At 41.1% G+C, this 27079-nt stretch overlaps 1 protein-coding gene across 1 annotated transcript in view; it reads left to right on the top strand.

Moving 5' to 3' along the window:
* LOC105455485 (sialoadhesin-like) overlaps positions 1-19908 on the top strand; it is a 197246-nt gene extending 177338 nt beyond the window's left edge. Inside the window, exons 9-15 of the mRNA XM_011698854.1 lie at positions 3240-3399; positions 5074-5425; positions 6309-6310; positions 10878-11141; positions 15863-16102; positions 17834-17946; positions 19506-19908. Of these exons, the coding sequence (XP_011697156.1) occupies positions 3240-3399; positions 5074-5425; positions 6309-6310; positions 10878-11141; positions 15863-16102; positions 17834-17946; positions 19506-19577 (1203 nt within the window). The 3' untranslated portion in view covers positions 19578-19908. The remainder of the gene's footprint in view (positions 1-3239; positions 3400-5073; positions 5426-6308; positions 6311-10877; positions 11142-15862; positions 16103-17833; positions 17947-19505) is intronic.
* Positions 19909-27079: the final 7171 nt, after the last annotated feature.

Raw genomic sequence — 27079 nt, 5'->3', positions numbered from 1 at the left:
GGGGGGAGGAGGAAAAGGGAGTCGCTGTCGCGAGAACGTGGAGGACGGAACTTATCGCCCCTGTCTCGCATCCGTGGGCAGGGGTGGTGGAGGAGGGGAGGATCTCGTGTATATTATACTCGGTGACGCGGATATATTCCGCGCTCGTCCCGGAACGAGGCACGCGCTCGTATCATCCGGTCCCCGACACAGCGCTACGTATATTTAACGTCTAATACGACGACGTCGTGTTACGCGAGAACTCATGCAGGATGAAGAGAGAGAGAGAGAGAGAAGGAGGGAGGGAGGGAGAAAGAAAGAGAGTCCTCTCTGCACGCGAATCCCATAGGATGGCGGCCGCACATCCTGGTGCGGTGGTCGTCGAAATAGGAAATTCCATTTGCGCCGCGACGAGAGTTTCCGAGATGGAAATAGTTCGCGTTCGTTGACAACGCGTTATTTATCGCGGATTATTCATCGAAAAATATGAATGCCCGACTGTAAAAAAGAGTGGTTCAAGGTACTGACATCACTGAAGGTATGATTTTTTAAAGTAACTATGAAATATATATACAAGATAAGTGACTAGATTACCATCTTTTTTTATCTTATAGGAAAAAGTGTTATCTCCTCTCGCTCAGTTGTCCTTGAATCCGATTCCATTTTCTAGACTTGAAACCTCACGATCTACATTAGTGCTTCCGAATCTCTAATTATATCGACCTGAGAGCAACTCTTTTCGTTCGCCATAATCACACGCGATAATTCACGAAATCGAGAACTCCTCGATTGTCGCCTATATTTTTAAAAACAGCTCAGCTTCTCGCTCAAAGCTTTAAAAGACATCGACATAATCGCATGAATGCGCATTGCGTCCGCCGCGCCGCGCGCGTTGCACGGCGATATCTACTGTCTCCCGCGAAGACGTATCGCTTCCCGATCCTGCAGCGACGCCTCGCGCCGCTGTGCAGGCGCCCGATGCGCCTCGGCACGTACCAGTTTCCGCGGAGAATGCCGAGGAGAAATAGATACGGAGCTCGTTACTCATCTAAAACAAGCGCGGCCGAGACGTACGCGCGCGAAAACCTCTTCCCCTCGCGGTTGCCGCCGCGCACATCCGCTCTCTCTCTCTCTCTCTTTCTCTCGACATTGTTCGCGGCCCGGTTTTCGTTCGATCTCATCCATATACGCCGGAGTCGCGAGCCTCGCGCACGATTAATTCTCCGCAAACATTACCGGAACCATCCCGAACCTTTTCCGGAGTCCGAACTAATTTCGACAAATACGGACCGACATTCTGTATTTTGCCATCCTGTTAAATCTTGCTTAGACCCGTGAATCTTTTTCTGCTTTACGTGACAATCGATTTTTTAATAGAAGGGAAATATTTCCCGTGGGGAGGATTGTTATTCACCGTTATGTGTATCTATCTTAAATCCGGCTTAAGTCATAAATATTTGCATCAACTTTTAATCTTTGAAACGTTTGCAAAGGTACAAGTATCTTCTGCAAATGTTTGCGTTAACAAGAATAATAAATACTTTAGGATGGTTTAGCATTTTGGAAAAGTGGCTTAATATTTTAAGTTGGTTGCGGTAAAGCTCAAGTATTTAAGCATCTTTTTACACGCGTAAATGCGTGCTATCCGAAAATTCTGTCCGAAATAAGCAAGACTCTCACATTAAATTACGTCGCGAAATTTTCATTGTACCTGCTTCGTATTTTCACTAGCGCCCCAGGGAAGGAGGGAGAAAAAACGCGCGCGTTATCTGGACTTCGTGATTTAAAGCGTGCAAATATTTTGCATCGCAATCGCACCGATTCTTCCGCCCGAGCGGAATTTTCCTCTCGCGCAATGTAAATCCGCGCCGGGGAGAAGCGCAAAGCGGATATCGCGCTATCGTCCTCGAATGTTGGAGAAACAACAACGAGTTGCATCTCGATCCCGTATGTGTGGGAAAGAACGCAGTTAGAAAGATTAAAAATAGAAGGTTAAAAAATTACACGCGGGGTTTTCCGGATGCATCGTATATAAATAATGTAAAAGGAAAAAACAAACTCCGAAAGGAATAACGATCGCACGAACATATCGCGATATTAGTAATTTGTAAACGATCGGAAGTTAAAAGAAACTTGTCGATATTTCAAACAGATAAACAAAATTCTGTAAATAAACATTTTTAATTAATTTCATAAATTACCTTTTACGAATAATTTTAACGTGTAAACTCGTTAACAAAATATTTAATGTCGGGAATCACAAGACTATAAAGAAGTGTTGCTCTCAATTTTTGTCGGGGAAAGAATCGCGTCCCAAATTCTTAGGGTTGCCAGCCAAGAATGCACTTGCAACTTTTACGATGTCCTACACGCGACAGGATTCAGACAAAAAGACGAAGGGTAAAGCGGCGAATCGCAAGAAAGCGATGATAAAGACAGATGAAGAGAAAGGGCGTGGATAGACGAGAAAGGAAAGCGATAAAGCCCGGACGAAAGTACCGACGAAATTGTCCTACAAAGAAGAGAGAAGAGAGAGAAAGAGAGAGAGAGAGAGAGAGAAATAGAGAGAAAATGCGGGAGAAGAAATAGGAACGAGAGAAGATAGAGGGAGGACAAGTGTACATCGTAAATTCCCTTTGTCCGACCTTCTCGAGCGGACGACAACCCGCAGCGGGCCGCGGTTGTTTCCTCCTGGAAGCAACGGCACACGATCTTCGCCGAACCGGAAGTGGCGCTGAATGCCAAGACTAAGACAAATTTGTTTATTTGCGACGGGCAACAATGAGAGCCCCGGCGGTTCGGTCTCACGCGAATTTGACGCGGAGGAACGCGCGCGGAGATACGAATTAGCGATGCCTCGTCTGCTATTCAATAATCTTGCGGACATTTCTGGCGCATTAATATTCGACGGGATCGCGTTCTAAATTTCTTCCTATAGAGTCCAGGATCAGCGGACTCGTACGTTTGCTCTAAATAATTCGTGATTTGTATTAAATTATTCGAGCAAAACACAGATGTGCCTTTCAAACTTGTCAGACTCGGGCTGCGGGCTGATCCAGATAGATCCCGAGTTGGCTCTAAAATTGGCTCAGGTTGAACCAGAGGCAGATCGCGTTGTTCAGCAGAATATTGTATACGTAACTCTAATTAATGTTATTCAAACATTAAATCATGTTACGTGGATTTGCGCTGTTTCCACGCGCGCGTGACATGGCAGTTCTTTGACGCTCAGATACCCGTTCCTCGTTTGCTTATTCCAGAAGGAGGAGCTGCATCACAACGTCACCGCCGGCGTGGTGCTCTCGGACCACTCGCTGGTGCTGCAGAGCATAACTCGAGAGTCCGCCGGAGGGTACACCTGCATGGCCGCGAATGTCGAGGGCCGCGCCAAGTCCAACGTAGTCAATCTTGAGGTTATGTGTAAGTATGTTTTACGCGTTCTTGCTCCACGATGAGAGTTAGAGAGAGAGAGAGAACGTGGAAACCCTCGTGAAAGCTTCCGGTTAATGGCCTCGGTGGCATGGCACTTGCCACGATGTGGAACGCCGCTAGTAGAACTGGCGGTTTTGCGCCGCCAGTTTCTCTCGTCGCTATTCGAGGGTTGGGAGGGGGAGGGGGGGCTTAGGATTCTATTTTTGCAAAATAAAAAATTTAGAAGGCTAGACTCAAGATTGGAGGGTACATGATATATCGAGGAAAGGTTCAAGAAACAAAAATGGCGAGGAGTTAAGTTAAGGTACGCGGTCGAAACGCCGATCGATGCGATTTAGCGCGCTCGCCTTCCCCCGCGCGGCTCTTACCTTCGCGGCTGACCACATCGCGGTCGCTACCACTTCGCCGACGTCGCCGATATTTCACGGAATATCCGCGCCGTCGCGTAAATCCCTGCGCTCCGATTTTGCAGTATCGGAAAGTATAAATAAAACGGTCGGTTTTACGTTCGCGGAAGAGCCATTCCCCGCTCCCCCCCCGCACCGGGGGGGGGATGGGGAGAAGGGGACAGTTATCGATCTCTCGTCGGTGAACCGGGCTCCCCGCAGCCGCGTATAATATATAATGTTTTATGCAAGGAAATCGCGCAAAGCTGAATTTCTTGTCCGCGACGCATGTTTCACTACCGCGCGGTGCGCGCGCGCGATGACGCGCGGAATATTTTTCGGAAATTTAGCCCACACGCCTGGCACACCGAAATGCGGCGCATGTATAGTTTTGCATGGCGGCAAATACGTTGCCGCAAGTCGTAACTTCTTACCCGGCTTACCTGGCGCGCGCGCGTCGATTTAAAAGCTCGGCGAAAAAGCTAGAAATTTGAAATATACCATGCGCCATTTATACGAGCGTGTACAGTTATATATAGTTTTCGTTCCGGGACAGTAATGGAGATAGAGATATGTATATACAATGTACGTCGGTTCAGTGAACCGGGGGGTGAACGTTTCGGCACGATATATTTCGCACATACGGTATATAATAATTAAATCGTTTAATAAATTGTGGGCCCGCTTGCACTATGCGGTAACTTACCTCGCAATGTATTTTGGTTAACCGAACACGCGCACAGCTCATATTATTCCATGTATTACGCTAAATTCATTATATTATAAATGCTACTCTTGAATATGTAATGAACATTTAACTAAGTATATGTTTAGTTACTAATCGATAGATTCATGTAGTAATATTCTATTATCGAAATAATTGAAAAATACAATATTCTTTCTATTAAAAAATTTACTTGTCAAAATTAATTCTTGAATTATTTTTTAAATTTTCCAGATATTAAAATTAACATTTCCTGTATTCAAACTATATTAGCAAAATTAATAGATTTAAAAATCTGATGCAAAAAAATTCACCACATATATACTCTCTATATTATTTTTAACTTCCGTAACGTTATCTATTATTTTTCCGAAGCTCCTAGCTGTATTTTGCTTCCAATTTGGTATTCATTTTGTTACTCATCTCGTTTTGTATTCCCTTTTACACTCTTGCCTCCTTGTCATTTGTTATGTGTACCTCGATCATATTGTTCTCGCGGAACCCTGACCGGAATACGTAGTAAGGTGCCAAAATCCATACGTTATGCCGCAGTCGCGCCCGTTTGCAAGTACGTGCAGCTGAACTCGGGCTCGAGGCACCAGAACGCCACCCCGCCGCCGTACAACGTGCCCGAGGAGGTGCACGGCGCCCTCAAGCACGAGACCATAAGTTTAGTTTGCGAGGTCGAGGCCAGCCCCACCAACGTGACCTTCCATTGGACCTTCAACAGCAGCGGCGACCTCAGCGACGTTCCGTCCACCAACTTCACCAACGAGGGCATAACCAGCAGGCTTAATTACACCCCGGTAACCGATACGGATTACGGGGTCCTGGGCTGCTGGGCCAGCAACTCCGTCGGCCACTCCAAGCAACCCTGCCTCTACCAGGTCATCGCCGCAGGTTCGTACGAGTTAAACCCGCTTATTCTCCTCCCTCCCCCCCCCCTTCTTTTCTGCCTTAATTGTTAATCCCGAAGAAACGTACCTGGCCTTTTCGAATAATGACGTGGAAGGCATATAAATCAGTTAATTGTAGCACAATTGACTGATTACAGTTTGCGAATTACAGGATATGCGAGATCCCTAATACATCCTTTAAACGCATTTCGATAAACACTGTTAATAATTTGATTACATCGAGCATTACTAAATGGTACACGTTGCCGATCAGTGCAAATCGCATTTGTTTTCGCTTTTCGCTAAACTCAATTTTTACGTCAGAACTGATTTGTTTCAATTTATATTTGTTTGTACAACTCACAATACCATTAAGCGAAGGATGTGTAAAAAAAAAATAACGAAGCAGATTTGCAGAATCCATAAACTATCCGTTGTCAGCGCACAACAAATACTCAACTAGCAATAGCGCAGCTTCCGCTTCTGTTGCTGGAAAATTGTTTATTGGTTCAAATATGTATCTTCTTATGATGATCATACAACTCCACGTTTCACGATGTTAAAACATTGTCCTCTTTCAAACAAACATTTCTATATTTTATTAAATATGAAAATGCGAAATTTATATATAAATAGTTAAAAGATCTTTTTATTCTGGAATATTCAAGTTCTCAATTATATTTGTAGTTTCATTTTTCACAAGTTGAGAATTAATTGTAAGTGAAACAGAGAAATTCCCACAGGCTGCGTGCATAAACTTTTCATTCGTCGGTTTGAAACGTCGGCGCATTTTTTGCTGGGAATAATAATTTTTAATTATTACCCGTGCGTCCATGAAAGTTGAATAATGCAGATCGTTTATTTTTCACATTACCCCTTGTCGCGAAAGAGCTGTTTAAAGCTGAAGCAGCGCATGTTTAACGTATTTAACTATTTATGAAAGCCGGGGCGAGCAGACTCCCCAGAGCGCGACAATATTATCTATTCGAGATACGTGTTCCGCCTGATTGCTATTTATTATCAATTGTTATACCGTTCCGTATTCACCAGTACATTACTGTTATTATGCGTACAAATGTTAATCCATAATTAGCGGGGACGTAACTATTATTGTATCCGAATAATTTAACAGTTTATAGCACCATAATTAAAGCCATCTTTTAATTAATTTTGCAATTAAGTAACGTAATACTCGCAGAACCATATTATAAGCCGACCACAGTAACTTGTGCATCGCTCCGGGGAATAATATTTATAAATCAGCCTTTTTAGCTTTTCGAAAATTCAACACTATCGATCGCGTATTTGCAAACATACAGATTGCGCACCCAAGTTTATAACAGCTGCGAAACGTGAACTGTTCAGTCGGTCCGAAGTCAACTTTTTTCCGTAGGAAGCTTCCCGTCGAGAGTCGTATTTTTCTTAATCCATTATTATTATAAGTCCTCCTTACGAGACACGGGCGGCTAATACACAGTTCCAACGAAGGGATTAAAAAGCTGTAATGCCAATAAACATACACGCCATTTGCGCAGAGACCGCGGGAATCCGGGGATCCCCGTACGAGATGCGAGAAACGGTCGCGGGAATTAAGAAGAGGAAGGAGAAAAGAAAAGAGGGAGAGAAAAAGCGACGTTACACAACGACGAGAGAGAGACGCCACGTTGAGATTCGCCCGCGTCGCGTTGCGCGCGCTTTTTTTGCGGGAATTTAATGAAAACCGTAATTGAATATGTTCATTACGAGGTATAACGCCTGTCGCGTCGCCGACCGTCGCGTCGTGCCGCTTCCTGGGATCGTCGGCGCGCGGACCGGGAAAGTCCTGTCCGTTTCGCGGCCCCCGATGCGGTGGTCCCTCGCGCGCTCCCGACGTCGCCGCGCGGTCGTCAGATGGACAACCAGATCGATTTGGTCCACGGGGGAGGGGGTGGGGGACGCCGGGCGTCGCGGCCCGGCAGCGTCGCCGGGACTATACTTTCTCCGCTTCGGCCTGCCCGCCCGCCCGCGGTAATTGGACGCGTAATTTATTTCACGCGCCCGACCCGATGCGCTTCTTACGTAATTACCGGACGGCAGTTTTCTCGCGCGCGACATCCCGCGCCGATACCGGCTGACAATTTCGCGATATCGAATAAATGTTACCGGGGTATATAATATCCTGCGCAAAGTATTGACCCGATATTAATTATATACTACGGAGGCCTTCAGCTTCGATATAAATAATCTGTCGATATTATAAAATTTATGGATAGAATATTTTTGATTTTTTTTCTGATTGTTCTCTTCTTTGCACGTTCAAAGACACAACAATTTTCAGAGGTAATCTTATTTTTCGTTTAGTGAATTGAATGCAAATACATATCAATAACAACGGAAAATGGCAAATAAAATTAATCGAGATTGCTGTCTGCTTCACGGGCTCTTTAGCGATATCAGAGGAGCGATAATTCGCGAACATCTCTCGTCAAATGCGAGGCAGCAACGTAATTTTCAGTGACATGAGTATTCGAGGGGAACGATAATGCGAGACGGTAAACGCAAGTGCCATTATTTCTCGATACATCTTCTCTCATAAGCCGGTCCCGAAGGGAGAAATCGTAAACAAGGAACATACGGATAGCAAGATATCGCGATGTAGCGTGTGTAACGTGCAAAGGAGCGAAGTGATAAGGTCGACCTCGATTCGTCGCGAGTGCACTCAGCTGCAGCGGTCATAAATTTATTGTAAACGCGCGACGTCTCCCGGAACCGTCGTCGCTTCCTTTCGCCTTCTATTCTTAGGATGGTAGAATTTGAAACGAGCCAGAGAATTTGTAGACGTAAACAACGGTAGGATAGGCACTCTAAATGTAAACCGTACATAAATTCCGATTTAATGAATGAACCAGAAATACTGTGTCGCGGCTGACGTCGTGCTAGACAACGACTGCCAAAATGTCTCAATATTTTTCCGAGCAACAACTTTTAATAAAGTAGCGAGTGGTCTTAATTGAGCTGGTTGTACAAGACTGCTCCAGTTATTCCGTTGCTTTTTTCTTTTAATAAGAAATATCAGAGGTCCAACTAAAAGAATACGTGACATACATAATACAGTGTAAATAATAATTAAATAAGCCTGTAATCAATTAAGCTTTAAACTAAATAGATAAATATATTTGTAGTTTCAAATTTATAATTTATTTATTTTATCTATTTAAACTAAATGGATAAAATTATATTTTTTTAAGGAAACATTATTTTACCTAGAATTTAATTTAATTTAATTTAATTTATAATAATAGAGGGAGTTACGATGTTGAAAATGAAATACAGTCGCTGGTAATATTATATGGAATTTCCACCGAAAAATAATTGGCTGCGAATTTGTCGAAAAAATACGCGGCGTGAAGATAATGGAACGGCGTACCGTGAAAGGCCGTATTAAATTTTCGCTAAATTGACGTAATTTTGTATTTAAGGGAAACGAGAGATAATTATGAATTATCGTCTTTCTCCCCGCTCGGAGAAACGGAACGGCGGCCTCGAGTTATACGCGATATGAGCACGGATAATAAAGCAGATGACGAAAAACAAACGCTTTAACCGGCGCTTTAATCCGCAGCCGCCGTCTGTGAGCAACGACGGTGCTATTAGCCCCCTCCGGACTATTTTCTTCCGTTTTGCACTTTCCGGGAGATTAGCGATGGCAAAAGCGATGGCAAAAGCAATTGTGCGATGCGCGACGAAAACAAATGCAGCGAAGCCGTGCTGCAATAATGGCCCAGGAGCATACGCGCCGGGGCACCACGTTGATTTCGTGTTGCTCTCGCAGCAGCGCGACGTCTATCGAAAACGCGATGCTTTTCGAGAATTCGCGCGAGAGAAAAATCGGTTATTTTATCTCCAATTCTCCATTTTCGAGAAAATGAGAAAAATCTTGGCTGTGCACTGTAATCTTTTCTTACATCGAGTAAAAATGTATCATGAAATATGTTTCATATACTCACATTTTTTTTCACTGAAATGCACTCGGAAATTTTGTTAATTAAAAACCATAACCGAGAGATTACACAGCGAGCTAAATTTATTCTTATATATTAAATAATATTATTCTTATATTACATTTTATTCCAATTCCGTTATTAATAATTAAGTAAATTAAAACTAATTAACGCGTATAAACTGTGCATTAATATTCTTGCGAAAAGATCGCGCAAAAAATGAAATAATATGACGCGGTTATTAAAATGAACGTTCTTATAGAAAAAAAACTTAATAAAATTGTTTTTGAAATAAATTAGTGTAAATAATATTCTAATTTTCTCAGGAAGGAAAAGACCGTAAAAGAATGCGTTAATGGCGGTCGATCGAATCTTTTGGTCGCGTTTATGTATTACCGTTGGTTTTGGAATTGGTTAATGCACCCACCGGCCTAGTCGATAATACACATAATTCTATTGCCCTGAAAACGGACCGGCGCAGCGGCGTCGCGGCGTAATTTTCAGCAGGCAATAAAACGAAATTTGCGCGTCCCGCGCAACGATCTGTGTCACTTTTTTCTCATATCGCTAGAATTTAATTTGTGAAATTATTTAGTTTAATGCTTTTGTAAAAAAAAGACAAAAAAAGAAAGAGACTGGTATGCAACATTAAAATAAAGCTTAAACGAATGGCAGTATCCAACAAAATCGTGAAATATATAATCTATGAAATACATGAAACCTACCTGAGGAAGAAACAATTACGTTAAAGAAAAGAATTAATTGCATTAAATTGCATATTTAGATTACAGTAACAGTAAGATATTATACAGCCGTTAAATTTTTACATGACAACAACACGGTTTACAAAATTATTGTCAATAGTCGTTTTAACAAATATTAGATCAAATAAATGTTTTTATTAATTTTTGTGGAATACGCGAAATAACATCGACGACATTTTCCGACGATTTAATTGATGTTGCTTTGATTTTTTAAAATAAAACAATGCATGTTATGATACCAAATTTTAAAAAAATCAATAAAAATTATAGAATATCTCTTGGTGTCCACGAGATATATAAATTGTCGCAAAAAATGAATTTCTGTCAATATTTTTATATTTTCTCTAAATAAAATTGTATTAAAAATTTAAAGAAAAAATTTTAATTCTTTAAATGCTAATAGTAGCATTCATTATAATATTATTATTAACTGTAACTTTTTAAGAAGTAATTGATAAAAGTTAAACAATTTTAATTATCATTTTCTTATACTCTCATGTCATTTCATTCGAAGCAGTCCTTTCATTTTTCTGTTTAATGTGCACTTGTTCGAAGCAGAATATCTATAAAAAAAGCTAGAATGTGAGAGGAAGCAAGATGAAAAGGATCCTATTTGAAAAATGGACACGTATTTCCTTTGAAGACCGATCACCCTAGCTAATCGGCGATATCACGTACCCTCTCTCGCGATCTCCAAAGCCACATTTTCTTCGCAGGCAGACCTTACCCGTTGCAGAACTGCACGACCTACAACATAAACGGTTCCTGGGTGAGGATATCCTGCGTCGAGGGATACGACGGTGGTCTACCGCAGAAATTCGTCGCCATCGTCGGCAAACGGCGTCTGGAATCATCTCTCCCTTTCTGGGAGTTTCAGATGCTCAGGCCGGCGAAGGTTGCCCTTTACGCGGTAAACGCGAAGGGCTCGAGCGAGCCGTACGCCATAGAGGTCGTCCTGAAAGGGGTCGCCAAATTCACCGGTAAGTTTTCGCCAAGTGCAATCAGGATGATCGTCGAAGTAGCGGTGAGATAACTCACTTGGGGCGCCTCGCCGCAAAAGGGCGCCGCGCCGTGGTGGCGCGATGATTTTAGAGCGTTTGGCAATTGACGACGCGCAATCTCTCCGAAAATAGGCCGGCATTTCGCAGAATAATATCTGCCGTTTTTAATGTCGGCGAACTTTATTTTAATTCGCTCCTCATCCTTTTCCCCAGAATTAAAATTGGAATGACTCCAAAAGTAGGTCAAATAATGTTTAACGTTCAAATATATTATTGAAAATATCTGTGTCCTATAATAAATTGTAATCAATACAATTTCTTTGTGCGGCAAAGCGTTAGAATAAGACGTAAATGTCTTTCTATATGCATGGTTTTGCCTAGTTTATGTACGATTGACGAAAGATTCATAAATTATACATACATAGCTGAAAAAAAGTGTATGGAAAACAACTCCGGAGAAATTTCCGAGTAGCTCTCCTTAATCCTTTCAATCGCGATGCAAATAATCCTGAGTGCATAGAATCGATACCCCCGAGCCCGCACTGGAGCCAAAGCTTTTTTCCTCGTTTCATCGCGCGGCTCTTTATTCCGTTTTCCGAAACCCCCGGCGAGTTGACGTTCGCGTCAAATCGCAGCTTATCGATCGGCCTAGCTGGCCACGTTCGCCTGTTATTCGAACTTGGGCAAAAATACGATGGTGGTAAAAATAGCGCATATTGCGCGGGGGATCCGCACTCCAGCGACTTCCGCGCTGTATAAACTTCCGCATTGTTAAAAAAAAAAGTGCTCGATAAAAAAGTGTGTACTGTAGAAATTACCGTGATGAAGAGTTCCGCTTTGTTTAACTACAAAAGATTCCGGACGAACGTGGTTTAATAAAACGGTGCGCACTCGCAAATTCTGAATGCCCGGTAGTCCACTTTTTTTCTACGAAAAGAAGGTGCAAAAAGATGTAATTACTGTAGAATTGGTTAACACAAATTCACTATACATTTGCACATTTTTAAACGTACGTGTATATCGACAAATAAATATGGAAATAAATTAGGCCAAAAGAATCGTACGTATTAAAAAAATTACTAAAATTGAACGCGATAATACAAAAAAAAATCATCGCGCATATCTTCATCCGAATGTACGTTATACAAAAAAAGAACGTGTCGTACTGCGATGGAGCTGTTCGTTCATAGAAATTCCCAGACGATAACGCGCTGACAAATTTACGTTCGACTCCGCTCTTCGTCTTGTTCCTGCTCGCGTATTTTGGAGAGAAGGAGCGCATCAAGTTTTGCCCTTCAATTTAGATGACCGTGACGTTATCTCGACCGGAAACGCTGGCGGCGACATGCAAATGATCCCTGTTGAACAGTTCGCCGCGCGCGCTAGGTCAACCCCCGGGTTCTAGCCTCGTTGCCGGTTTCGCTGAAACATGCGCGGTCGGCCCCTCGCGTAAAATTTATGAGCGTCAAAATTTATGAGCCATTATTATGCATTCTGCTCTCCGCCACGTCCGCATCGCGTCCGCTCTCCTCCATTTTCCCGACACCCCCGTCACCGTTGCGAGGCGCGATTCTCGCTAATCGAAAACGATCGTCGCTTTCGTTAATCCCAGAAAACGTTCGACCGCGGAGATATGATAAGGATAAGCCCGCGAATGCAACTCCTGAATTATGTACGATCCCCTTTTGATATGAATCGGAATACATCACGGGTCTCTCCCGCCTGAAAATTTCAACGGCGCCAATCGTCGGCGCACCGCGACGTTGACTTTCAACGTTAAATATCGCGGCGATCAATTAAAATGGGAATTGGAGTTTTATTGATACGAGCTCCGCTTGCAATTGCAGAACTAATGAATAAAATTTATGAAAGAATATTTAAGAAACAAGATTTTTGCTGATTAAAAGCTACAGTCGAATGATATTTCGAAATTATAGGAATATTGAATTCTGGAAAAAGAATATCTTTTTATGCTTATCAAATTTTAATACTGATCAAATTTAAGAATACCTTTATGCTTATCAAATTTTTAGCTTTAATTATATTTCAATACACGGCATAAACAGAACAGAGGAGTTTCATTTAAACACTTGCTTTGTGACTTGCCATTGTTCCGTAACTTGTCGAGTGGAACGTCGAAACTATATCAATAGGAAGTAAACGCGCAATCGAGACGCAGGCCGCATACCACAGTATCTCGTTTTAACGCAAAGCAAAGGGAAGCAGTCCCTCCGTTTACGATAGGGAAAGGAGGAGAGCGCGTTCGCGTCGACGGTGCGACGTCCTTTAACGTTGTCCCCTCGTCGCTTCGTTCGTATTCAATTACACCTCGGCAACCAATGGCGGGGGAATAGATGCGCTTTGTGCTTTGTTAATTAGCATTTAACTGAAACTTGATTGTTAATTGGAAACAAATTAGCTGGCCGGTTGTTTGCTCCGTCTCGTGCCGACGCGACGCGCAACTTTAGTGGATACCTACACCTGTTTACAAGGTGATCGAATTACAGGCTCTTGGTACGACACTCGCAATTTATGTCGAGTGCCCCGGAAAAGAGTATTCCTCTCTCGTATCTCCGATCGCCTTACGGTCAAAGTTTCATTAGCGAAAATGTCGCGATGGCTTTTGCACTGCGAACGATTAAAAGAAATAGATTGTAACTTTAGCGTTTTACAATTAATGTTGGAGTCACGTCGTAACTCTTGTATCTAATTTTTCGGGACAGAAATGTAACTCGAGATTTAATTAATCGAGACGTCTGGCGATGGAAATTTGAAGATTGCGGAAGAAAATTTTGACTAAAAAATTTATGGTTGCGAAGATTAGCGGTAGCTCCTCTCCAACTACTCCACGTAATCCTCCGACTGCAAGCGTGTGATATCTACAATCTTCGGTTAATTTCACAGGTGAACTTTAACAGAATCTTAATATAAGATTTCAGTTGCCGCGAAGTGCGCTAAATTAGGACACTTATAAACTTTTGAATTACGATTGCGGCGAGAATTCCTGAAATTTTCGCGTTTTTATCGCGTACAAGGAGTCTTGGATAAAATCTCACGGAAGTGCAATATCTCCGTAATTACAGAAAGTTCATCTTACCCTCGTGCGACCTTCATACGATGCGATTATCCTACAAAAATCTTACTTTCGACCGTTTCCGGAATCGAGATACCCGCCGTCAGTTAGATTTTTAGCCAGAAGAGCCAGCCGCGTCGGGAACGGCACGGTCGAAGGGGAGAAGCGGTAACTTCAGGACGCCCGATGTACGCGCTTACACTTATCCGCGTCGCGGTTTAAGCCGAATGATTAACGACGGCGCGGAAACGACTGCGGGGTGTCGGGCGCGCGTCGTTCCCGCAGAGCCGGAGCTATTCCTAATCCGCTGCTGCAGAGCTCTCTGCCGTCCTACCTCCCTCGCCTCCGCCGCCGCGTGGAACGAGCGACTCACAAATCAGCCGCAGCGTTAGACCACCGTAATGCAACCTGCCACGAAGTTCGAGAACGATCGACTACGGGCGCCGCGCCTTAATTGGAAACAGATTACGCTCGTGCCGACGCGCGCGCGCGGGCGGGGGGGGGTGGAGGAGTCCGCCGGGGGATGTCGGACAGGTAAATTGGAACGCCCGGTCGCGTCTGATCCGTGGCTGACCGCAGCCACTGCGCGAAATCTTAAGCGTACGCCGCGCGCGAACGTAGCGATTTGTCGTGGAACGCGATAGGGAAATACGTCCTCGTCAAATGAATGGATTGATAGACAGATATAGTTCAAAAGAGAAAGGCAATTAGAATTAGAAGATAACTTTGATAAGAGTATATATGTCGAAGAATACACAGAGAGAATTTTTTTTTAATTTACCCTGAAAATCATGTTAATTGTGGGACAATATAGTATTTAAACAAATTTTACTGTGCACTACAATAAATTTTACTGTAAAATATTGTCCCACAATTAACATTATTTGCAGGGTAAATTAAAAAAAAAATTCTCTCCGTGATAATAATAATTTTATTATGATATGTAGACATGTTGGTTATTTATTCAAATAACGATTAAGATTACGAATATACATTTTTTTAATAATATTTGAAATAGTACAAGAAATAATAATTTATCAGCAGCAATCGAACTGTAATATTAATGAAACAAAACTGTTATTAAGCACTGCATTCTCTGCAGAGTTTCGATATGATTAACTTACTGTTAGTAATGCTCTGATTTTTTAAGGAGTTTTAGAATTCCTAATAAGAATTAAGATTGATTATGATTGAAGTAAGAAAAAATTATGATCAATTTTATATTACAACGAAAGTGCAAAACGTTGATATCTCATGTCTTCGCGTCCTTATTTTTACACTTAATTATTAGAAATTCCTTCTTGAAGGAACAGCTGCAGCCAGCATTAAAAAAAAAACAGCCAGAATACAAATTACATTATGATTCTGACAATAGAATGCTATCTTCAAGAAGGTAGACAATAGTGCAGTGGCTGCAACAATAATAACAACGTCCGTAATAAACAAGCAGAGTGGACATTTTCTGTATTAATACACTGATATACGGTTTAGGAATATATACGGCTTTATATAAAACGCGTCTAGGTTTACGCGATCCGTATGTAGGGAATCGCTGGGAAAAAGATTGCCAGCCGTCATACGGTTATTTATGGATGAGGGAAGGAACTAGTAGAAATTTCATTCACAGGCGAATCGACGTCCTCGACCGACATGTCACCGATTTTGATTGGACTTGGTGGCACGGCGACCGGTCTGGGATTAATCGTGACCGGTGTGCTAATGGCACTCTGGAGGAGGCACGCGGCCACCCCGGCGAAGCCGAAGCCGCCGCAGCAGCCTAGCATCGCGACTTTCGCGGGGAAGGGCGAGGAGGAAGACGGCAATCCGGATCTCATACCCACGACGGCCTTGACCAACCATCTAACTGGTAGGCTTGCTTAATGAGTATTAAACCGCTTAAAAATTTGACGAGTTTCCATAAAGACAGATAAGAAATAATTAAAACAAGTGTTTCGAAATGATTTAACCTTTAAACCACCACGCCTAAAAAAATCACACTAACCACAATGTCTGACAGACCGCTATTATGCTTTCGCTAATTTTATAAGTTAATTATAATAAAAATGTATGTTTTCTAAATATTTGTGATGGGAAAAAAGAAAACTATATTTTAATGTGAAGGTTAACAAAAAAAATCTCGTATACAATAGAAATAAAATATATTTAAATGGTGACAAATAAGAAAATGGTTGACAAGTATAAACGTTTTAATAGCGGTTTGTGAGACCGATATAGTGGTTTAAAGGTTAAATTATGAACTTTAAGAGAATATTTGGATTTCTTTTCATTCTTTTTTGATCTCTCGAACGTATCGACTCTTAAAGTAGATTATTTAATCCAGCCGTGAGCGTTAAAAGCGTTTTATAATATCGTGGAAATAAATTCTCGTCAGCTTTTTTAAACCTTGTCTGTTTTTATCGTTAGTAAGACGTTTTCGAAATATCGCGAGAAAATTTACTGTATCAGAGGACGAAAGTTCGAATCGGGCTGAGATTTAACATTCAACTCTTACAAGCGCGTCCCTTTAAGGAGGGACCGGAGGCATATCGTTCGGGCATAACCGGCCATCCCATTCAGCGAATTTCTACTTAGACTGATGGAACTGGCGCATTTGTACGAGGATTTTAAGAATATCGCGTTCCGCCTTAGACCGGGTAGCATGCGTTAGTGGTACTCTCAAGGAAATTGCACTCACAATATGCGAGCGGTTCTAGCGTACCGTATCGACAGATGCATACACGCGGAACGCATGGGAATGCATGCATATACATATATAAATGCGCGGAACACATATGGTAATCTATATGCGATAAAAAAATCGTAGAAAGAGGTAGAGCAGCGGTTTTTCGATTCTAGGTCGGTCTCGTTTCCTCCGCGGAAATTCAGATCTATGGAACGTTTTGTTGCGATTTAATTAATATTTAACAAGTACTCAAATATGCTTTAAGGCTGAGCACACTTAATCCGTACTTTAAAATGATTTCGTGAGATATCTTGGCAAATGAGTTCCCGTTATACGCATTCAAGCACCCTCTCCTCAAATCTACTTTACCGAATCTAAAACTCGATAATTATGAAATACACTACACACACACACACACACACACACACCTTCCCACACTTTGCTAATAATACTTCGTTGAAATTAAAACTCGATAATTATTCAACGTTCCATAAAGTTTAAAAGTAGTTGAACAAAAGTAATTTAATAACAGTGCCAGTTTCGAACGTGATATTCGCCGATCAAATAGCAAAGGCAGATTATTTGGAAGATTAAAACATGCTTCGTCATTTATTTTTTATTAATGATCACCCAGAGTTCTCGGGCGGTTTCTCGATTTTCCTCCCGCAACATGCGGAGCGACGCGATGTATCCAAGCGCTCCTCAATCCCCCTTCGCGAGCGGCGAACTTTCGGCTTCGGCAAACAAAATAGTAAGAAACGATCGGGGGAATGCCGTCCACGGAGAGAAAGGAGCGCGAAAGCTCGCCCACTAAAGTTGCCGGCGAGAGAAGTTCAAAATACTTTGCGAAATCCGCGGGCTTACTTCAAACCGATTATACGAGTGACGCTAAGTCCGTCCTGGGACTTCTTCCAGATAGAAAGCTTCCTCGTTACGGGTCCCTGCCACGAAGACCACGTCAGCTGGAAGGACGCGAGATGTCCCACGACGTCCTAGAAGATTCAGATTATCCGAGAGCATCGCCGAACGTGAGTAATCCGATTTCATCTAAGGCATTGGTTCCCAAACTGCGGACCTCCCCTCGGCAAAACTGCCCCCTTGGGAGAAACGTAAAAGTGGAACGCCTCTAAGTTAAATAGAGATTTTTTTTGGGAGGGGGAGGACAAGAAGTTAATACGATAAAAATATATACATAAACGTAGATTATCTAGAGTTTCTTTTATTATTCTTTTATCTACTAATTTGAGTGGACAAAACGAAAGAAAACCATGCATTTTGTTAAATTTTAAGCGCAATCAAATCTTGTAATATACTATATAAAAACATCGAATTATATTAAACTGAAAAATTTCGTGCTTTAGTATGTATCAGTTCTATAGATCTACCGCGACATTTTCTTGAAAGATGGAACAAGACGTTTAAAATATCTTTAAGAGATCTTTAAAATATTCAAGGAGAGCCCCGCGGAATTTGGGAACCTCTGATCTAAAGCGTTCTATTCGGCGAATGCGTATACCTGCACATGGCTCCCCGATAGCCCCTAACATAGAAAACCACTTTCGAATTCGATCCGGTCTGCTTTACGATTTCGCTTATCGCCGTTTTCTTGCAGGTCAGATTTAGCGAATGAGAACGTTTCCTTTGCGCCTGACACACTTATTCCGGATAACGGATGGGCATAATAATCGTGTCGAAATACGCGAAAATATCTCGGAAGGTATCCGCGATGTTGTCGATGTTTTCCGCGCGATGCATTATGACGCTACAAGTCGCAGAGTGCGCTTTTCTCTTACGGAAATTTCAGTACTACAATAATTTCTTATATAAACTCTATATTACGGAAAAATATGACTCCTGTACGAAAAATTTCGAGGAATCTAAACTGATCTTACAGTGACACGACTATAATAAAGTTTATTTACTCCGAAGCGTATTTTTCAATTTTGGCTTTCAGTCACCGCGTCGAAAATTCGTGAGATCCATCGCTCGTGCGATGGAGATATGCATATTCTAATATTATAAAAATATCGTGAGAAAGAGAGAGAGAGAGAGAGAGAGAGAGAGAAAGGAAGGGGGAGCACCCGCTATAAAAATTCTATGCTGGTCTGGCGAATAAGAGAAGTTTCCCGCGGATAGATCGAATTCAATTCCCGGTCGTAGCTTCTACATTTTTCTAAGTGATACCGTATACCTCCACCGGGAGAGACAGGTCTTCCAACTTTAAACTCTAGACAAATATCTTCCAAATTCGATTTAACCCGGCAATGATGTCGTATCGGCGACGGGTATCACGGTGTATGAAAGCTTCGCCGCGGCTTTTCTCGGTGTAAATTCAAAATGAAACTTTTACAAGCAGTTACTTTAGCAACGGTAAACAATTAACAGACGAATAATTTTGTTGTAAATTTTTGTATAAGATAACCACGGAAATGCAAATCTTATATTGTTTGCCGACTCTGCTTTTTGATCAGCGAGATTCTTCGCTTTTGCGACGATAATTTTATTTTCTACAGTCAATCGACTTCTTCTCCCGAAGTCGTTTACTCTTTCGAGTTTCCTCACTTTATTTTCGTCTCCGTCTATTCAGACTACATTCTACAGTCTCCAAAGGCCGCACTCGGAGACGATCAGCAGGAGCATTCAGGAGAGCTGCATTTAAGGGTCAAACGCCGGCTGGGACATTAAGAGAAGTGGGCGGACGACAGTCTAGACGGATGGACGAGAAGATCCAGACGTCTGCTGCATCGCCTAACTTCCGGGTCGTCGACCATCGTTCAACAGGGTATAGGAGGCCCCTGGACCATGGCTGATGCAGGCTGGGAGGCAGGGAGACGAGGGAGAGAAAGAGAAAGAGAGAGGAGTCACACGCTTGTGCCACGTTTTGCACGCGTTCAAGCGTACCAAAGTCATTTATATAGCCACTTGATTCACACTACGCCTTTGTAAATATTGTATATAAATAAAACACTTTTTCGTGTTACAACCCTTTCTATCCTGTGTTTTATTATCGCCAACGAATCATCGCCATCTTTGTCAGGTATGAGATCTATATATTTTTTTTCTCGGAGAACCGTATTAACATAAATGTTTCAAACGAAGCAGTCAGATAAAATGCAGAGTGAACGAAAAATTGTCTCATTATCACGAAGCAGAAATGTGTGATTGGAACTTGTATTAAAAAATTACGCAATATTCATGCATGTATAATTTATATATTTCTATTTGTACCGGGAATTTACGTGAAATTCCGAAATCATGTTTGATATATTTTATCTCGTAGTGCGATCCGACCTCTCTGCGTTATCCACTGCAATCTAGTTTTCCTAAATTCTATACCAAAGTTATAATTTCCCGTCGAAAAATTCGATGCCGAATTTTTCAGAGTGATATTAGTTGCGCGAATTGAAAAGCAGATTGCGCGGGGAATCCGACGTTTATTTTACACAAGCGCGCGCGAGCTGATCCACTTATTCAAAAGGTCCTCCAGTCTTGCCGCTTTTATGGGGCAATCCACGTTTTCTTCCTGCGAGAGCGGCGACGACGTGGCGCGCGTTATCCTGCGAGGGAAAGCGCAACGAGGGACGCGAGAGAGGCGGCATCACGAAGTAAATCGCATAAAGCATAAATGCCGTCGCAGCGAGAAACTAACGGCATCTTTCCACAGCCTCCTTTCACGCCGATTTCAACAGGGCGAAGCTGGGCTCTTCTTTGAATGTGTAAAAATTCTTCAGTCCTTTTAATTTCTCGCCGTGATGTCTTGACGGTTCATTTCGCTGTTAAATGCACGGGATCGCCGCTTTGAGTTATTCATAACGACGACATAACAGCGTGAAACATTATACTGATGAGTTTCCTCTCTCAGATCGTTTCGCGTTTCAAATCGCGTTTTTTTAACTAATTTTTTTCTTAGAAACTAAAAAAATTAAAATAAAGTATCAGAGATCCCGGAATTGCGTAGGAAATTCGAATTAGCAAGATTGAATCTCAGTTTCAAATAATTCAAAAGAATTAAAATAAAACAATTTTTAGAATTGCAGTAAGTTTTTTCGAATTAGTAAGATTAAATCTTACAATTAGTAAGATTAAGTCTTTCAGTCATTTAAATAATTAAAAAAGATTAACCACGTTATTTTTATCTTAATGCTAAATTTTCCAGTGGCTTATAACGATTTTTTTTTTTAGTTAAAATGTTTTAAGTAATGAAAGGATTAATAGCGATATATTATGTTAATGGTATCGGAGGGAGCATTTGGTGAATCCTTTGCGTCTGACGAACGACAGTGAGTTACGATACGTAAATTTTGTTCTCTTCGCTCGAGTATAGCGCTTTAATGTGGCGTATTTCAAGCTGAAGCACGTAATTGGCCATTCGAGATGCAAAGTGCACCGTCTGCCATTCGCGTGCACTACCCCCCCTGTGCCCCACTATTGTCGATTTGCGTTTATGCGCCCTTTCCCTTCCACCCCCCCCCCTCTCCCCGCACTGCCGAACGATGGTGGATAAAAATTGCGCGGTGGATAAAAGCGCAGTAGTTTCCATATAACCGGCGGCAACACGACACAAATCCATATTCTCAGCGCGCGTTCGGCTTAAACGCGGCTATTTGCTATCGAGAGCTTTAACCGCCTGATAAAAATAACACTGTGCATTTAGTACCGGCATGATGCGACTCTGATGGGAATCGGAAAAAATACGGGAAAGCAATTGCGGTGTTTCTCCAGTCGTATAAAAATCAACGCGCATATTCGATTTCAATTTATTCGAAAAACCTCCAATTTTAAAGTATATATACGTCAAAAAAACAGTCCCTCCCATTTACGTATTATTTTACATTCAGAATCGCGCGCTGACGATTCACGATTCTGTTTGTCAAAATAAATTCTGTATAAAAGTAAAAATTGAAAACGAAAAATCTTCGTCCGTTCGATGATTTATCCGAGGGATTAATGGGATCAGGATCGCCCTGCGGCGAACGCTCCGAATCGCACGTGACAGCGGACAGGCTTCTCCGAAGGAATTAGTGGAATAAGTCGCGCGGAGGATCGGGACCAAACTCAAACAACGAATTGGGAAGGTTTGGGTGAGAGTTTAATCCTACGAGCGATTACGGGGTTAAAATATACCACGGCATTGTATATATGTATATATATGTATCTGGCACACCCTCGGATGTCGCCTCGGCGCCGCCGTTACATCCACCTTGAGTTGAAACTTTTATGATTTCACGTTTGGCCGCTTACGTTTAAGTTTGCGCGCACAAACTCAGTCAGCAACCAGTCACGAATGCCTGGTACATTTACATGCACGAAATTCTCCGTTTAACTTCCATCTCGCCGCGAGTCGCTCTCGCGAAAAGCGCGAGTGCGCCGCCGCTTGAAATTCATCTCTCGGCGTTAAAGAGCGGGGTATTTCCAGCGCGAGAAAAAGTGGCAGTTGGTGATATTTTTCCGAAAAATAGACTAAATACTTTTTGGATTTTATACGCTTTGTATGTTTGATGAAACTTGTCACATTTCGAGGGAATATTTCGTCAAAAGAGAGTAAAGCTCTTATACGCAGGAAGTTTATAGAGAACGGTAGGTATTCATGATATTCTAAAAAAAAAAAACGCATTCCTATTCTACATACGATTGCCAGAAAGGCGTCATCAAATGCGAGCGTTTCCACGTCGAAGCGAAATCCCGCAAGATCCCGCGGGGCTGTGCGTATATAAATCATCTTTACAACGGCCGGCCGCGAATAAAAACTTTGTTAAACGGCGCGGACATAAATCACCGGCGGGAGGAAGTCGGCGAAGTTTCGCCTCGAAACCGGCTAAAGATAATGCATATAATACGCGGAGGCGCGTTGCGCGCCTCAAAAACGCTAATTTGTAGCCGTCGGCGGTTTATCAATCTCTCACCGCGTTGCGAAGCGAGCAATTAGCGAGCGAGCCCGCCGGCGCGGCGGCGAACGCGGCCTGTCGTTCGGCGGCGAAGATCCTCTTCGAAAATCTCGATGCCGGATTTACGGGATGACCGCTGTAATTTGCTCCTCGCTCGATCCTGTTACGCGAAAGGGGACGCGGCTCTCCTAATTTCTCTTATCCCGGGGATTACGGGATCCTACGGCGGTCTGCAAGTGTCACGTGCGGAAAAATCCCAGAGTCTCGATAGTCGAAACCGGGCGAGACGGCGAGTCCTCCCTCGAGAGGACGAGGGAAACTGTTCGGCGAGGAACTGCGCGAAATAACGAATCACGAGACACGTAAGCCTCTCTGACAGTTTGACCACTGCAACTATAATACCCACTCGGTGCAAAATAGAACGCGTACGTGGCATAATATGTATAGTTGCAAAAACGTATTGGAAATTCATTATCTATATCGGAAATTATTAATGGTAATGCTAAATTAATATGTTAATAACGATAAATTATTAATGTTTTAACAAATAATTATAATCGTGTGTATTATCTTCAAATGGTTTATCGTTGCTAGGTAATTTATTATTTCTAAAGGCGGCTTATTATCCCTGACAAATTTGTCATTTGCCACCAATTTGAATTATTCCTGTATCCCATATATAATTTCTCGTATCATTTCTAATCAGTTTTTACAATCTCCGAAATTCCTTTATCTGACAGTTAACTCTAAAATACATAAGAAAGAATTATTTATTCAGTTTAAAGGGTTTAGCGTTTCTCTTGTTGTTGCGCAGCGCGCCGAGAGAATCGGGCGTAACATAAAACATAATTTTATTAAACTTGTTATTCTATTACAGGATATATTAATAATACTAGAGGCAGACAAACAATACGCATATAATCACCTATCCATTTACATTTTGCCAATTAGCCGAATGGTTAATAATTAATATCAAATATATTCCCGATGTAACATATCGCAAAACATTTACATGTAATCGATATTATTTCAATCTCCATCCGCTTTGTGAACTAACTCTCGGAATTTTATCGATAAAAATATAAAGGAAATCCGTATTCTATCGTATGGTATCGATTTTGAATGGTTCCGATTTTGAATAAGAGAATAGTTAATGAGCACATACAGATGAAAGGGAAACAGGAGATAACTGGGATAATTATAAAATTAGTTCCCGAAATTAGGAGTTCTTTGAAAATTAGGGAAATACGAAATATTTCGTGGAATACGTTTTTATTAATTAAATTTAATTTATATCTATATTTTTTTTATTGAAAGTTGTAGAAAGAATTAAGTGCCCAACAGTTCTGTCCTTCATCTATCGCAAGCGTATTCGCGAAAGAGTAGCAATCCACTCCTGCCAGATAAATTACCGAGTGTACTCTCGAACGCTATCGGAAAAGCCTCGAGCTTCATTATCGTTCGTCCACGGCGTGTGTTGTAGTCTTTCGTCGAATTCTTAGAGAGCTCGCCGAGTTGACCGAGGGATCCTCGTTACGGTTATTTACCGAAGACCGGTACTGATTAATTCCAAACCGTTCCCCTCGTCCTTCAACCCCTGTGAATTCTGCACGGACGCTGTATGCGGTCCGCACGGCCTCCCCGGCCCCGCATCCTGTGAATCCTGCTCTCTCTCCGGCCATCGTCCATTCGGTATTTGCGGTCGATAGACTCTAAGTTACACTCGCCTGTTTGCTACCAAATATTGCCGACAAATAAGACGTAAAGGATGCTCCAGGGAAAGTTTGAAAAGGGGCCTCCAGTCCCCGATTCTCGTGAAACTTGATATAAACGTCCAGGATCCGGAACAACAAGAACAATCCTAATCGATTGATTTTCCGAAGGAGAAAAGCCGAATGCAATAGCGATACATAAAAGTTAATTGGCAGAATGTGACGATATTAATATTGCACAAATATATATGTACTCTTATTTTTTCTTCGTCTATAGGAAATGATTTTAGGAAAATGAATAGAAATATACAACAGGTTGTTATGATACATAAAAGAAACTATATATTCACATTTTAAAATTTAAGGAACTTAAATCTCCGTATTAAATTCCGATTACGGAAGTTATACGGCTTTCGATTTTCATGCACGCTCAATTTAGTAAAGTAAAAAATTCTGATTCTTAGCATTCGGTAACAATAGGTTTCGCCAACTTCCAGAAAGTTTCAGGAACCTTTTTGAAACTTTACGCGATGCTCTCCTGCGAGAATGTTTGAACAGAAGGAGCTAATACAAAAACTAACTTGCTAAATTGCTAAAACTACCTCGAATCGCTTGAAATCTCACAAATAGTTGCGACGCTTGGACAAAATTACATTCACGCATTTTAGCATCGCGTTTTTTATTTAAATCTTTTTCCACTATTAAGAAAAACATATAAAGCTGATACGCTTTTTAAATTAATATAAAATTAATATGAAAGTTTTTAAATTAGATGTAATATCTTTCCAATTAAGGTTTACAAAACTTTTTAATTTTAATTTTTCGAAAAAGCTTTCTCGATTTTCAATTAAGAATAATTTATTTTTAATAGTTTATTAAGTTTTACAAACAAATTTAAAAAGGTAGTTTTAAATTTAACTTTAATTTAAAAAACATGTTTTTAAATTCTACTTTTATAAAGTTTTTAATTTTTTTAAGTGGATTATAATAAGTGTGTCTGTGTATGTGTTTGTGTGTATTTATTATGCGTACGCATATAAATTGCAAATAGATATAAATTTGGAATATTCCGTATTTATGTTAAGTTTTTAGTTATAGTAATCTGCTGAAAAATACATATAAAGAAATAAACGTTACGCGCTTGTAATATCCCAGTAATTCGTAAACATTTGTGTAAAAAAAAGTAAACAAATTAAAAAAATTAATAAAATTAGGCAAGTCGTTTGTCTAATAAGTACGAACGGGCGAGGCAGCAAAATTGCGTTCTTCAACAAATTTAAAGGTAATCTGCATTCTTTTACATATATATTTTTTTAATAAAATTTTGATTGGTGGTCATACCTTTTCGTTCTTTTTTGACTTGCGACGTAAAACATTTCAACTAATAATTCATCTCCAACTTATTTTGTTGTCTCAAGACGAATTTCACTTAAATATTCTTCAGTTAAATTCGCAATTATAAATGGCATCACATGGAATACCGAAACTTGACTCTTTCGTTTTTAATATCTTTTTTAGACTTATATATTATTTCAATACTTTTTATTATTATTTTTATAATACATACGCAATATTCTGTGCAATGTAGCACGGAATAGAACCAAACAAATGTAATGTATGTATATATGTAACACGAAACAAAATCGAAGACCGCAGAGACTGTGTTATCCGTCGAAAATATCCATGGTTATGTAGTTCAACGTGCAAGTTTAGTTCACATAAAGGCACCACCAGACAGAAGCATGAGAGCGGCCATCCCGGCCTTTTACGTGAGACCGTCAGAATCCACCGTATACTAGCGTTAGTACATCCATTTTTGTGTATCTACTACGTAGCTACATTCACTTTCTAACATTATCGATAAAATTATAAAGATAATAAAATGGACGTGGTTCGAGTCTGTGCTGTATCCACGAATAAAAAATGACAATAATAAATTTATTAAATTATCGTACACATCTATCTTTTATGACACTAGTACATAACAGGCGCTTCGCGCGCGTTGAGTAAATTCATAGGATGCTCTATTTTTGATATTGAAAATCTCGAAGCCTGTTCAGCACAATCAAATGGGACTAGCGTAGAAATTAACTCCTGTTTAGTCGTAAATTAATCGCGGTGACTTTGATTTTTTCACCGCTGCCGTTTCGGAGTAAAGTCATAGGATGCCCTATTTTTGATATTGAAAATCTCGAAGCTTGTTCAGCACAATCGAATGGGACTAGCGTAGAAATTAACTCGTGTTTAGTCGTAAATTAATCGCGCCTGGCCCGATTTTTTCACCGTAGTCGTTTCGAAGAAAACTCATGGGATGCGCTAGCTTTGATATTGAAATTCTCGCAGCCTCTTTAGTACAATCTAATGGAACTTGTGTAGATATTAACTCCTATTTAGTCGCTAAATTAGCTTGATATTTTCCTAATTATGAATTAGATTTTATTTTAAATTTGAACAAAAATTTTATTTGATATTATTTTATTTAAAATCAAATCAACATGTAGAGGCCCTCCACCACCCCCGTCGACTTTAATCGACGGTCCTCTGAAATGAGATCGGAAGAGCAC

Source organism: Wasmannia auropunctata, unplaced genomic scaffold (assembly GCF_000956235.1).
Source record: "Wasmannia auropunctata unplaced genomic scaffold, wasmannia.A_1.0 LD335903.1, whole genome shotgun sequence".
Taxonomy (NCBI): domain Eukaryota; kingdom Metazoa; phylum Arthropoda; class Insecta; order Hymenoptera; family Formicidae; genus Wasmannia; species Wasmannia auropunctata.
Note: the sequence above shows the minus strand (reverse complement) of the source record. Positions and strands in the feature narration are given on the sequence as shown.